Source organism: Eublepharis macularius, chromosome 4 (genome assembly GCF_028583425.1).
Source record: "Eublepharis macularius isolate TG4126 chromosome 4, MPM_Emac_v1.0, whole genome shotgun sequence".
Classification (NCBI taxonomy): domain Eukaryota; kingdom Metazoa; phylum Chordata; class Lepidosauria; order Squamata; family Eublepharidae; genus Eublepharis; species Eublepharis macularius.
This window is the reverse complement of record NC_072793.1, coordinates 181,712,960-181,728,203: the sequence shown is the minus strand read 5'-3', so window position 1 is coordinate 181,728,203 and position 15,244 is coordinate 181,712,960. Positions and strand designations below refer to the sequence as shown.

The 15,244-nt window shown below is 47.6% G+C and overlaps 1 protein-coding gene across 1 annotated transcript; it reads left to right on the top strand.

Annotated features, from left to right (window-relative positions):
- Positions 1-880: 880 nt before the first annotated feature.
- Positions 881-14,278, top strand: LOC129327984 (H-2 class II histocompatibility antigen, E-S beta chain-like). The gene is made up of 6 exons (XM_054976728.1): positions 881-987; positions 4,105-4,293; positions 7,861-8,136; positions 10,237-10,518; positions 11,288-11,401; positions 14,265-14,278. The coding sequence occupies exons 1-6, from the start codon at positions 912-914 to the stop codon at positions 14,276-14,278; spliced, it is 951 nt and encodes a 316-aa protein (XP_054832703.1). The 5' UTR covers positions 881-911.
- The last annotated feature ends 966 nt before the right edge of the window (positions 14,279-15,244 follow it).

The following is a 15,244-nucleotide window of genomic DNA, read 5'->3' as shown; positions in this document are numbered from 1 at the left end:
CTCCAGGGGTTTGGGATAGCGAGATATAGAGCTGGATACCATCTGCATATCAATGCCATCCAATTCCATAGCTATAAATTATTTATCCTAAAGGCTTTATGTAGAGGTTCAGTAACATGGAAGAGAAGATGGTTCCCTGTGTAACCCCATAAAATAACTCCCATACTGAAGTTGGCGGGTCATCAACAGCAACCCTTTGAGTTTGTTCTATGAAGGAAGACTAAGAGCCAAGCTACAAGTGACGCCTGACACAGGTTGGACACTTGTCAACTTACCTCAAGTTTTGATGGGAAATGTAGGTGTCCTGGTCTTACAGCTTGGCTCTCCATTTAACTGAAGTTTACAGACACCCCCCCACACACACCCAGCAGTGAGAGCCCAAAGCTTGTACTCCCCTCCCAACTGCAAGTTCTCCCTCCCATAGACTGCCGCTCTGTAAACTTCAATTAAATGGAGAGCCAAGCTGCAAGACCAAAACACCTACATTTCCCATCAAAACTTGAGGGAAGCTGACAAGTGTCCAACCTGTGTCAGGTGTCACTTGTAGCTTGGCTCTAAGATAATAGATTTAACCAATTTGTGTACAGAGAGATAATCCATTTGATTAAAGAGCTCCAGGAGAAGGCTGAGCTCTTAAATCTCACACCACACACAGCCACAGACAAGTCTATTCTTTTTCTTCTTTTTTGCTTGTATCAGAAATGACAATCTTCTGAAAAAGAGCTAGCTGTTAGTGCTTCTGCCTGGAGACTGCTGATGCTACCTCAGGGTTAATTCTCATTCGTGATTCTCAAGGCTCAGGCGCTGCAGGGGGGGGGAGTCACACACACACACACCCTTAATGAAAAGCCAAAGTATTCCTCCAGAGCTGGAAGTAACTTTTCTGTGGGGCATCCGTGGTGTCTGGCCTGATGCTGCTTTCGCTGCTGGTAGTGCTGTGGGGGCCATCTCTGGTCCCTGGAACTGAGGAAGGACTGAAGCCTCCCGGTAAGGAGACATGCAGGGGGGAGGACTAGGGACCCCCCCCTTGTGCCCCATCCCAGTGGGACAGCAAATGCCTTAGCAGCACCTCCCCTTCTGCTTAACCCCATTGCTTCTTCAGTTAAAGGGAGGCACAGGGTCAGCTTGCTTAACACAGGGGGGTCCCTGACCCCCTAGCCCTTGGGGAAAGGAGGGCTTCCAGAGAACCAAAGACCTGGAGAAGGGACAGGACTGTAGGGTTGTTAAGAGAAATTCTCTGAATGTCTTTTGACCCCATTTCTCCCTGAAGTTTCCCCAACAATCTGTTTCTTTCCCTCTTTGTGTGAATTTGGAGCCTCTTTCTGATTGTGTTTTGATTCAATTTGAAGAGAGGAGGAGTACGAAGGGAAGTTCTGCAGAATTTCAGAATTTCACTCTGCAGATGCTCAGAGGCAGGAAATGTCTTCCCAAACCATCCTGTCCTCCTGCCAGAACACCACCCCATGGTGTGTAACATAAAACGTCTGCAATGGCTGAAGCTACTAAAGGGTGCATGGATTTCTCTACAAAGAGAAATGAAAGAGAAATCTCTCTCTTGTAAAACATTCATTCATTCATTCATACCTTGCCCTGTTCTCCACTCCTCCATTTTATTCTAACAGCCAAGAGCAAGTGGCCCAAGCTCACCCAGCAGTTGGAGGAATCAATGGCTATGTATCTTCTAAAAATGAATTTCAGAAAAATAGATTTCCTTCCACATAACAACCCTACAGGGCAACATCTCCTAGCTGAATCAGGCCAAAGAAACCCGCCTAGTTCCCCCCCCCCATTACGAACAGAAGCCAGGCAGGAAATGCTTTTCTTCCAAGAGGGCTGCACCACTGGGGGACGATTTTGTACATTTTACGGCTGCCAGACAGGCAGAAACGTAAAAGATGAAGCCTTTCCTTCGATCACATTTTTATCCTTCTCCAAGGAACTTAGCGAGACACACACAGCTCTCTTCTCCCCACAAGTGAGGAAGTAAAAGTTTCTTCCCAGTTCCTAGTTCCTTATTTGTGAGTCCAACCACAAACACTGATGATACTTTTAAAAAAAATCTCTAAGCTCCAAAATAAGGTTGTTGTGGGTTTTCCAGGCTGTATCGCCGTGGTCTTGGCATTGTAGTTCCTGACGTTTCACCAGCAGCTGTGACTGGCATCTTCAGAGGTGTAGCACCAAATGACAAAGATTTCTCAGTGTCACAGTGTGGAAAAGATGTTGGCAGGTCATTTATATCTACTCAGGAGGGGTGGGGTTGGGCTGAGCCATCCTGTAAGAGTTTCCCAGGGTGTGGAATGCTAATGGCGGGAGGCTTCACTGTATCCTGAGGAGGTTCTTTTGCATATGGATTGGTGCTTGATGTGCTAATCTTCTCAGCCGGGCTATTGTCGGGTAGGAGGAAGGAAGGCCTGCCTATCTGCCCTCCCCTTTCTAGAGCCCATTGTATTTTTTTCCCACAACGGGCTTTGTCGCTAGTAGAAATATAATGAAATAAAATAGAGCCCCCGGTAGCCAGAAGTAACCATAACTGAGTTCTAGCAACTTTACCAAAGCTCGAGGGCTCAAGATCCTTCTTCGGCTGTCTGTTCACCAACTATCTTTTCCTGCTCCGCTGCCTGTTTTCGAGCGGACCTAATACCCGTTGTTTGTTCCACTGAGCCAAGTGACCCATGCAGTGATGGCATGTGGGGCACTCAGCTTAACTTGCTCCAAGGCTGTTTTCACTTCCCGGGCCACTCCTGGTTGTATCAAAAGGACCATCTGCTTCAGCCCTCGTTTGCCAACAGTGGCCAGATGCTTCAGGGGCACTCAAGAAAGTCATGGCTTTCTTTCCCCGTGGCAGAGTTCCACCTGCAATTCCCAACTGCACAAGTTCAACCTGTAGAGCATCGCTCATCTTGGAGTTGGGAAAGGTGCAGCCATTACAGGAGCCTTGAAGGCTGAAGGGAGGGAAGAAGGCAGTGGAGATCCCAAGTGTAGAAGACAGAGTGGTCAGAGCCACAACCCTCTGCTGGTCTATGCCCTTTCACTTAATATAGCTCACCTTAAGGTAAAAAGTAAACATAGTCCCCTGTGCAAGCACTGAGTCATTACTGACTCATGGGGGGATGTCGCATCATGACGTTTTCTTGGCAGACTTTTTGTTATGGGATGGCCATTGCCTTCCCCAGGAGACTGGGTACTCATTTTACTGACCGCAGAAGGATGGAAGGCTGAGTCAGCCTTGAGCCAGCTACCTGAACCTGGCTTCCGCCAGGATCGAACTCAGGTCGTAAGCAGAGCTTGGGCTGCAGTACTGCAGCCTACCACTCTGCGCCACGGGGCTCTGTTAGCTGCTTTGCTAGCTCACCTTAAGAGGATTAATTATATTGTGGTCTATATTTGAGGTAGGGTATGAGTTTTTGTAAGTCACAGCTCACTTCTCCAGATACCAATGAGCTGTGACTCATGAAAGCTCATACCCTACCTCAAATGTTGTTAGTCTTATAGGTCCTACTACTACAGACAGACTAACACGGCTACCCATCTTGTGAGGTAGGTTAAGAGTGACTCAGCCATTGACCCTTCTGGCTGAACTTTAATGGCTTAAAGCTATAGTTTCATTATCCCAATGTTTTATCAGGCCCTGGTCCAACTGCCCCCGCTGCCAGACTGGATATGGCAAACTTTTTACCGGCAGAGCAGATCAGCTGCAGCCACCCAGACTAGTATGAATCCTGCCGGGTACTGCCTGCTGCACAGCACCATCAGTCCAGCACCATCAGCCTCAGGCAGCCAGCAACCCTCTTTTCTCACCTCCGCTCCTTCAGGTGGTGTGAGAAAATTCTGTTGGCGTTGCATGCAGCACGATGTCTCTTCCAGATAGGATTGCCAAGCCTGGCCTGGCAATGAGTGGGAGACCAGGAGGGCAGGGACATGGAGGGGGCTGTCAGCTGACAGTGTGATGCCACAGGTAAACCCAGATGTAATGTCAATCCTCTCTAGGAATTGCTGGAAATTCTATGGTTTTACCATAGACTTTCAGCCAATCAATCAGCAAGTGTGGCTCTGTGTGCAGCAAAAGTAGTTAAGTATTCCACTAATGATGTCCCTCTTCCTTAGCAGCCAGAGTAGCAGCCCTAGAGTCAGGCCTTGTGGACAGCACTGCAAGTATCTCTGGAGCAGAGGCCTCCACCTCGCTTGTGGGGAGGATGACAGGTGGACCTCAGCAATCATCTGTGCCGGCTGAAATCACGGCGCTACCAGTGAAACAAGCTGGAAGGGTCAGTCAAAGGTCCGAGCGGGAGGAAAGTGAGTATCCAATCAATGAAGCACTGATAATTCTGATAAGGGCTTGAATGCTGCCATGACAAAGTGGGTGGCAGGGGCTGAGGTGGAACCAGGCCTTTTTTACCATGGTGATGCCAAACCGGTTGGTCCTTTCCACAAGTGCCATTAGCAGAGGGCGCTAGTGGGAACTTGGTGAACCACCTTTTCTGAAGCCTAGTACCTAACATGACTCTGTTGATTCTCCAGGAATTCTCAGCGGCTTTTGATACTATCAATCGTGGTATCCTTTCCAGGCTGGGATTCTGCGGTGGTTCCAGTTCTACCTAGAGTGTAGGTTTCGGAAGGCGGTGCTGGAAATTGCTGCTTACTCCCTTGTACTGTGGCCTATGGGGTTCCACAGGGTCCAGTCTTGTTCCCTACACTTTTTAGCATCTACATGAAACTGCTGGGTGAGGTCATCCAAAGATATGGTCTGGGTTGTCACCAATATGAAGATGACTCTCAGCTCTTTCTCATGCTTCCAGGTGATCCCAGAGAGGCCAGAGAAACCATAAACTAGCAGAGGCAATTTTGTAACAGGGTCTCCCGCCTGCGTCTTAACTAAGCTCCCACTATTCGAAAGGAAAGATTTATCTTTTCTCTTGGACAGCATTCAGCGTTCAGCAATTAGTTCAAGACCTGCCAAGCATAGTTGGTCCTTAATCAATTTGCTTATTGGCACATTTATTTATAAAAGGTTCTTATATGCTTTGCCGCTTCTCATCAAGGTACACAGATGCCTGTTAGAGCTTTATTTTCTTTTGTGGAAAATACACCCTAGTTTTTTAATGAAGGAAGTAATTAAAAATATATGATTATTAATATTAATCATACAAAAATAGAACACAGAAAGGCAATTAGAATTATGTTTGCTAACATTTCCTAATAAAATCTTAAGTTTAAAACAATCAATGTTTCTATGAAATGCATTAAGAGTCTCATAGAGTACCATGCAAGGATAAATTCTCACCTAGAATTCTCATGAGATAACTTTCTATCAGAACTCTAACCCATTATTTTGATTCGCATGCTTTATAGGTTATCATCCTACTATATAATTAAGCGTATTTCAAACAACTCACTTCATACCCTGGTGCACCACCAGAGGGCGCTGCCGTGGAGGGAAGCCCAGGCGAGGCACCATGTCCCTCCAGAAAATGTGCCATGGCAGGAAGGCCACACCGGGATCAGGATAGGAGCAGGTGGCAATGCCCACCACCCACCATAGCCCAGCTAATATGAGGAGCATAGGAGGTGGTTGTTGTGGATTTTCCGGGATGTATAGCTGTGGTCTTGGCATTGTAGTTCCTGATGTTTCACCAGCAGCTGTGACTGGCATCTTCAGAGGTGTAGCACCAAAAGACAGAGATCTCTCAGTGTCACAGTGTGGAGAAGATGTTGGCAGGTCATTTATATCTACTCAGGAAGGTGGGGTTGGGCTGAGTCATCCTGTAAGAGTTTCCCAGGGTGTGGAATGCTAATGGCGGGAGGCTTCACTGTATCCTGAGGAGGTTCTTTTGCATATGGATTGGTACTTGATATGCTAATCTTCTCTGCAAGGCTATTGTAGGGTGTAGAGTATTTTGTTAGCCTGGTGTTTTTCAGGACTGGAAACCATGCTCTATTCATTCTTAAAGTCTCTTCTTTCCTGTCGAAATTGTGCTTATGCTTATGAAAGCCTTTGACAATATAATCTACATGTTATTTCTCTTACGTGTTCTCTGTGGAGCCAACTCTTGTTCGCACAGACACACATTTGCTCTTGGCATTGACTTCTATAAAAAATAAAGAAAAATGAAAGTGCAAATAGACCCAGAAAGCTGCTGCCGAGGGAGGGAGAGCTCCTGCATTTCTCCTAAGCCTTTTTGTTTGTACAAAAACAGTATGGAGGAGAAACATTTCCCCTTTTCTGCTGCTCTATCTGGAGGCCTTGTGAGCATGGGTGGAAGCAGAAAGGGAAAAACTCTCCCTCCCAATGCCACATTGGTTTTGCACAGGGAGGGGGAAGCTTGCAAGAAAGACAGGCGCTCTCCCTCCCACGATGGTAGCCTCCAGAGCCCATTTGCATTCTAGTTTGTTTATAGAAGTCAACCCTGGGAGCAGATGTGTGTTCGCACAAGCATGGGTTGACTCTGTGGAGACCTTGTAAAAAAAAGTAACGTGTAGAATGACCGTATGGAACATACCACTTACATTTAGATTAGATTACTGTAATGTATTCCACATGGAGGTGTTCTTGAAAAGTGTGGGGTGGGGGGACTGAAGGTCCCAAGGCCAGAAGTTGGGGGATCTCTGCTGCTACCCTATTAGGAATGCTCCTGAGGAATATGGATTCGAAGAAAGAGATTTTATATACCATTTCTGTACCTTTCAGTATTATATGCACTTTTTCTATGCCCAGGAGCTATTCTAGTATTTCTAATGCAACCTGCAAGAAAATGACATTTGAAACAAAGGGCCAAAGAAGAACATATGTTAAACATGTTAACCATTGTGAGAACTGAGAACTAACAGTATAATGCTTGCAACGTGATGTATGTCACACATATGCTATATGATTTTACACAACATGATGTATGTCACTACACATGCTATATGATGCTATATGCAACATATGTCACACATGCTGTATGAATCTATATGATTCTATATGATTCTAATACAAAAAGCTCTTTGTTAGAACTGTTAATGCAAAATGTTTCCAACTAGGCCAGCCAGAATGAGCAACGTCTCTCTCAAGGCTGGGACAGAGAGAGGCGGCAGAACTGGGGGCACGTTCCTTTCCACCCACAGAACCAAACTCCTTGCAGGCCTCAAGGTTGCAAAGAAGCGGCTTCAGCAACTTCTGGGCACTGTTAGAAAAGTAACATTAGAAATAAGAGGGGGCAGGAATGCGCCCATAAGAAGGAAGCTGTTCTTCCTTCTTTCAGAGAAACAAGCCCAAGGACAGATAAGAAATTGCAGTCTTGCAAGTTCTCCAATTATGGGGCTGACCTCGGTTGCTTCATCCAATGATAGTACCCCTAGACAGATTGTGTCAAGATAGGTGGCCCCCTTTCTATGCCAATGGGGGACCCCTGCATTCTGCGAGCCAATAAGATAACAAATATTATAATTAGCCAAAAGGTATTAATTGCGTGGCACTGCTATTGTAGCTTTGATGAGCACTAAGCATGAGGAGGCCATTTACTTCCGTGTAAAATTGCTCATCCATTGTTTAATAAACAATCTATTCTGCTTCAATCAACAGGACTCCGTAGTGTGTGTCTCTCATTGTGATTGGCTAAGAGGGACACCTAAAGGCACCAGGTTCGTGCCTAATACTCCCAAGGAGGAAACTGAGGCAAACTGAGCCATAAAGTCCATCTTGCCTTGGCTGGCTAGCAGCTATACAGGAATATCACCCCCAAAACTTAGGAGTGCTGAGCCCCGCTGCCCCCCGCCCCCGGCCTGTGTGGCTCAAACAGCAGTGCTGCCTTCTCTGTTCATCCAGTTCCCATCTCCGTAATTCCTCCTGATGGCCTCTCCCTTTCCCTTTCGTCTCTGCAGCTACCCGTTTTGTAACGCAGATGAAATCTGAGTGTCATTTTGCCGATGGGGCACGGGGCGAGATCTACTACCTGGAGAGGTACATCTATGGCCTTGAGGAAATTCTGCGTTTTGACACTCACCGAAGGGAATATGAGGCTGTGACAGAGCTAGGCAGTGCCGTTGCCCAATACTGGAACAGCCTGAAGGAGGTTATGGATTTCAAGCAGGCTTCACCGGTGGACTTCTGCCTGAGAAACTACCAGATACTCCAGAACTTCCTCAGGAAGAGGGAGGGTGAGGGAAGGAAGGAGCTAGTTTCGGGGCCAGGACCAGTTTGTGGCGGTCTGGGGGCAAGGGAGTGGGCCCAGGGAGTATTGGCATTTCCCCTGCACTCCTGGGTTGGGTTGCCAACCAGCAGCTGGTGACCACAGGGTGATGGGCAGGGACAAGGGAATGGTGCCGATGGTTGCACCATAGAGTTTTGGCCAAATCCTAGAGCTCAGCATCATCATGACGTCGCTTCTGGGTATTCGCTGGATGTGACATTGATCCATCAGCACGGCACCATTTTTAAAACTCCTTCCCTCCCATTGGCCCACAACAGAGAGGGAGATTGGGAGATCTCCCAGATCTGATGGGATACATGAGACAGGGTTGGAATAAGATATGCTGAGACCCTCTTTGCTCTATCAAGTTACAGTCCTCGTAGCATCACCAAAAAAACAAGTGTAAAAGTTAAAATCTTTTTTCTGTTTAGATATCTCTCATAATCATAAATAATCAGAGGTCCTAACCTGCAGTATGTTTGTGTGCATAAATCTGGCCTGGAGGGGGGGATAGGAGAAGGGCAAAAAGGCCCCTTCCCAAATAATATTAGCAAACTCCACCTCTGCAGGAAGGAATTTTCACCCTAACCAGACCAGAAAGAGAGGTCTTGGCCCAAGGGTGGACCAACCAGGCACGCCTGCCTCCCATCAAGGAATATGTTTTGGACAGGAAGTTGTGTTTACAAGATTTCCATCATGCTCTTCTAAAACGGCTTTGAAATAAAGCCTACCTATGCTTACAAATGTAACTATCTCCACTCTTCCCCCCCTCCCCTGCCCACTACCCATATTACACCCAGGCTCATTAGTCCAGCAGAGCACAAGATGGAACCAGGTACAAATTGGCTATTTGCTTCATTATTTAGATATGTGTATCCCATTTCTCTCCCCAGTGGGAACCCAAAGAGGTTTAGTCCATCATTCACGTTCCTTCATTTTAGCTTCACAACCAGGGGTCATTTCGTAGAAAAAGAGCCGGATGAACATATTAGCATAACTCATTAGCATATGCCATGCCTCTTGCCATCACCGGAAGTGTGTCATTGGCATAACTGATTTGCATATGCCACACCCCCTGGCATCACTTATCCTGGCTGTTTTGGACTCAATCCTGGCCATTCAGGGCCAAAATTGGGACCAAAATGGCAAAAAGGGGCTGAAAAATGGCCGAAAAGAGGCCCAAAATGGTCAGGATCAGGCCGCTGCTGTGCAGGAGCAGCTGTCACAGACCTTATCTGGGCCATTTCGGCCCCAATCCAGGCCAAAACGGGCCCAAAATGGCTGAGAGTCATGTGGGTGGGACCACCTGTCATGTGACCTCTTTGGGGAACTGCTGGAACTGCGTTCCTGCATGTCCCCCCTCAAAATGAGCCCTGTTCACAACTACCCTGTGAAGTATGCTAGGCCAAGAGTGACTAGCCTAAGATCACCCAGTGAGCGGATTCGAACTCAGGTCTCTTCATCAGTACTAGCAGGGTATAATTCCAGAGAATACATGTTCATGGAGCACAGCTTCCCAGGAAGGCTTCCGGGTGGGAGATTGACTGGACTTGGGACAGATCCTGCAAGGCCATTCTTATCTGTTTGCGAAGGAAAGTGGAAACAGAGGAGGGAGAGGGGGGACCCCAGGTGTGTCTGTATAAACTTGCCCGTGGGCAGAAGTTGAGCTTTTTATTTTCTTTTATTCTTTTCTATTTTACTTTATTTATACCCCGTCTTTCCCCCTAGTGGGAACGCCAGTGTGGCTTGCATAAGTCTCCTCTCCTCCATTTTTATCTCCACAACAACCCTGAGAGGTAGGTTAGGCTGAGAGAGAGTGAATGTCTCAGGGTCACCCAGTGAGCTTCCATGACAGAGGTAGGATTCAAACCCGGGCCTCCCAGATCCTAGCCTGACACTGCAACCACTACACCACAGCCCAGCTGTATTGGTGGACAGGAGGGGCCGGGGGAACATACTGAAACGTCTCATTCGCTGCAGAAATTGTAACTTGTTCTTTCCTCCAGACTTTTACTCCTCTGCTCCTCCAGAGTTTCTGAAATGTTCTGCCTTCTTTTTCCCAATCCAGCCCAGCCCACAGTGAAGATTTCTGCCACCAAGGGAGACTCCTCACACCACCACACCCTCCTGATCTGCACCGCAGCAGGATATTACCCCTCGGAGATCAAGATCGAGTGGCTGAAAAACGGGCAGGAGCAAACGAAACGGGTGGGATACGCGGAGGAGCTCCAGAATGGCGACTGGACTTTCCAGAACCAGGCGATGCTGGAGACGGTGCCCCAGCGAGGAGACATCTATGCCTGCCAGGTGGAGCACAGGAGCCTGACAGAGCCCATCATCGTGCAGTGGAGTAAGACCTTCTAGGGCTGGGATCAGGTGCCCCAAGCCTCTTGCCACACACAATTATCCCCGCTGCTCATTTTAGGAGCCCTTTGGGGTGTTTGCAAAATGCAAAGGAAAACCTTCTTCATGCGCCTTTGCCATCTCTGTTCCCCAAAGCTCTTGGTTTTAGGAACCGTGCCTCTTTTGGGAGGGGGTGTCTGTTCCCTAAAATGGGAAACCCATGGCAAAAAGGGAGCTCATCCTTCATCTCCTCCCACGGCTGGCAGTATTGGCGGAGCAGGTGCCCACACCCCACCATAACCCACACACCCACACTTGAACTTCGCTTGAAGTTATTCTGGCTCAGCCCCATGTCCATCTTCCTCGCTAAGGGGAGTCTGGGAGTCTTACCTCTAGGGAGTCTGACCTGGGGGAGTCCAACCTCCAAGCATTCTATGAGCCAAGCACTGCTGGGCCTACCCCTCCACCCTTTCCAGGCACTTCTCTTCCTGCCTTCTCTTGAGCCAAGAGGTATGTCTGAGCACCATCTGCTCTTGACACAGTCCAAATGTAGACCATCTGTCTACAAGACAGAAAATGGCTTGGGGAATAGTCTCTCACCCTCTCCCCTGAGCAGTGTGAGTAGGAAACCAGGTGGGTAGCCTATGCAGACCAGAACGGCTTTTCTGAGCTCTGGAAAAAGAGACGTGACTTTCCTATGTGGATTGAAGCCACTTCCCTTTGTTTAGTGCTCTCAAGACCCATCTTCTGACCCGAGGCTGCTTCTCCTTCCACAGAGCCACAGACGTCAGACTCTGCCAAGAGTAAAATGTGGATGGGGGCTGTGGGGGCCCTGCTGGGCTTAGCCTTTGTGGCCGTGGGACTTTCCCTCTACCTGAAGAACAGAAAAGGTAATGGGGCAGGGGCTGGATGGAGGAGCCATTACAGGGAAGGGCTCAAGGAAAGCCGTCGTGCTGAATGTAATGCTGTCAGGCCTGAGCTGGATGGTCCAGGTTGTCCGATCTTGTCAGATGTCAAAAGCTCAGCTCTGGTCAATATGTGAATAGGAGATCACGAAGGATGTCCGGGGTCACGACAGGCAATGGCAGGCAATGGCAAACCACCTCTGAAAGTGTCTTGCTTTGAAAATCCTATGAAGTCACCACAAGTCATGTGATTTGACGGTGCATGCACATGCACACACGCACAGCCGTTAGAATCTGCCTCTAATAACTCAGGGAGAAATAAAGGGCAGAAAGGGCCAAGAAAAGTAACTCTAGGTCAGAAAAGTAACTTCTTTGGAGTATCTCTTCTCACAGCCCATTTTTGGGTAGGCCAAACCCAAACCCTGGGCTGACATGAAGACCCAAAGTGCTCAAGAGATACATCCAACAATGGGCAGTTCAGGAAAGACTCAGAGGCCCGGGCCCAAACTGTGACTTTCCAGTGGAGAACCACAGAGATAGAGCAAAATGGTTCATTAAGAAGAGACAGTTCACGCTGCCCTGATAGCCCAGGGGAACCTGATCGCATCAGATCTCAGAAGCTAAGCAGGGTCAGCCTTGGTTATTAATTGGATGGGAGACCTGCAACGAAGACCAGGGTTGCAGAGGCAGGCAATGGAAAACCACCTCTGTTAGTCTCTTACCATGAAAACCCCACCGGGGCTGCCATAAATCAGCTATGACTTGAGGACACTCTCTACCACCACAACTCAAGCCAGATCAATTTAAAAAATGTATACAGAATGTTGTAAAAAAGCCGTGTCAGGAGGAGGCATCTCTTTATTAAGGTTCCTGGGTCATATCAGGGCCTTTCCTGTTTAGTCAGGACTAAGCAGAGTGCGCAATGGAACCGGTGTGCTCATTGCCGAGGAACTACAGTTCACACACAGCCTGCTTTTTTAAAATCAGACTCAAAAACAGGACTCATAGAGGAATGTGAGTCCTGTTTTCCAAGGAACTCCATTCTAAACTATCAATCTAAATAGAGATGGATAGAGATGAAGGACTTGCAAGGTAAAAGGTCTAGGGAGTCCCCTGTGCAAGCACTGAGTCATTACTGACCCACGGGGGGGACGTCGCATCATGACGTTTTCTTGGCAGACTTTTTATGGGGTGATTTGCCATTGCCTTCCCAGGTCATCTACTCTGTCTTGCAAGACAGAGGAGAAAAGAGAGCGAGTCAACTAGAAGGTGGGACAGTTCCCTGAGAGCAGCAATCTAGCACCAGAGCAATGGAAAGGAAGGATACAGAAGGTCCTGATCTATCTACCTCTTTTTAAAAAATATAGTTTATTTATGGAATTTTGCAAATAACTTTCCAAGGTCACATGACATAAGTTATGTTCTTTGTCTCAACAAGTTCTTACACCCGAGTTATTCAAATACTGAGATGGGGTGGAGGTGTGTGTGTGGGGGGGGGGAGAATCAACCTTTTAAAATCAGACATATTAAAAGAAATACAATCAAAAGCACAGGCTTGCACAGTGTTTGGTCAGTGTTGGTTTTTTCACTTTCATCAAAGGATAACAATTCCGATGCAAGCAAGATTTTATCAGCTGCTGAGGGAGGTGGTGAGCTCCCCTTCGCTGGCAGTTTTCAGGAAGAGGCTGGATGAATATTTGTCAGGGATGCTTTAGGCTCGTCCTGCATTGGGCAGGAGGTTGGCCCCTTCCAACTCTGTGAGTCTGTGAATCTGTGAAGAGGGGGTATTTCCTGCCTCCTTTAAAAAGACTGCAGCTGCCTTAGCTTCCAAAGCGGCACTCAGATTAAAACTGCAGTCCTATAGATAAACCTTTCATAGTTACTTGTATATATTGACATAATTTCTCTTTACCATTCTATGAACTAATAAACTCTATCTACCTCTATGGCTCTCTATAGTCCCCCTCTAAAGCCTGAAGCTAAGAGACAGTGCAAAGTCCTTCACTTCCAACACCTGTTCCAAAACACAGGAAGAGAGAGAAAACGTCGGATTGAGGGTACAACTAAACCATACAAGGGGCACAGTCTGGGTTGGGGCTTTCCTGACCCAGCTCACAATCACACTTACACAGGGGGACACACCTTGGAAAGCACTCTGCTTTTATGAGTCCCATTGTCTCAGGGCATGTGGACTGCTAAAAGGGCCAAGACACCAAGTGGCGGGACGCCTTTTAAAGTGAGCACTCCTCTGTACACATGACTGTGAGCCGGGTCAGGGAAGCCCCAACCTGAATTGTGTCACTTGTATCATTTAATGGGCCCTGAGATACCACGGCTCTTACTTACCAAACTGGGGGAGCTATTCGTAATCCCCGTTTTGATCTTTGGAGCATCTCTGTGGGATTCAGTCTCCAGATCTTCTGTCAACTTGTGTGAATTTTGATAGAACATAACATCAAGGAGGGGAGACAGAGCCCCGCACCTCGTTAACCTCACGTGCCCCTCAATATTTATGGATCGTTTAGAAGGGTAGCTATTTTGGTCTGCAGTAGAACAGCAGGATTGAAGTCCAGTGGCACCCTAAACATGAGCGAGATTTTCAGGGTGTAACCTTTCAAGAGCTCTATTTTTCTGAAGAAGGGACCTCCGACTCTTGAAAGCTCGCACCCTGAAAATCCTGTTTGTCTCTAAGGTGCCAGTGGACACAAATCCTGCTGAATATCTGTGGAGACTGCAAAGACCAGGAAAAATATTTCCATACAGACAGTTTGTATGAGCCGGGCTGCAGTCTCAGAGGCCAACATCCTTAAGAATTTTTCTAATTATCTTTTCTCCTCTTTCCTGACAGTGCTCATCCATTAACTCTTGCTGCTGTAAGGAGAAGCAAATGCGCCCTTGGCAATTGGCCTCTTCTGCGTTTCGGTTTTATTTTTTGTGAGGAGGGGACAGAAATTATTCTGCTGAGTGCAGGGGTGGGGGAGAACAGGACCCCCTCTCCTCCAGCCCTAGATGTCTCATCAAGAACAAAAACAGGACAAAATTCTCCCACCACCTGGCAGGCCAAATGGGGTCTGAGTGGTTGTTCTTGGCCATTCCCGCAATCGTCTTGCGGCGGGTCTGTGTCTGGCCTCTGTCCTTTCCATGTTGCTTTTGGGGGCATTAAAGTGCAGTCAAAACTTGCTCCTTGATAACTCTCTTAGAGCCAAGCTACAAGTGACGCCTGACACAGGTTGGACACTTGTCAGCTTCCCTCAAGTTTTGATGGGAAATGTAGGCATCTTGGTCTTGCAGCTGTAATGGAGAGCCAAGCTGTAAAACCAGGACACCTATATTTCCCATCAAAACTTGAGGTAAGCTGACAAGTGTCCAACCTGTGTAAAGCATCACTTGTAGCTTGGCTCTTAGTTTATTGCCTGTTTGCTACTAAAATCCCTGCCACCTCTCTCTAGAAAAGCTGAATCAAGGCTGCCAATCCCAGGCTGGGGAGTTAGGGGGAGGAAGGGAGGGAAGGCAGCATGGTATGGCCTGATCTTATCAGATCTCAGAAGCAGTGTCCATACTTGAATGGGTCACCACCAAGGTAGACTCTGGAGAGGAAGGCAATGGCAAACCACCTCTGCTCATCTCTTGCTTTGAAAGTCCATTGGTGGGGTTGCCATAAGTCAGTTCTGTCTTGATGGCACCTTACACACATACAGAGGTAGGAATTTTAGCAAGGATGTAATGTTATAGACTCTGCCTGTTCAAGTCTCTGAGGCTGCCTTTTTCTCTGGGGGAACTAATCTCTGTAGTCTAGAGGTCCACTGTAATTATGGGAAATCTCCAGGC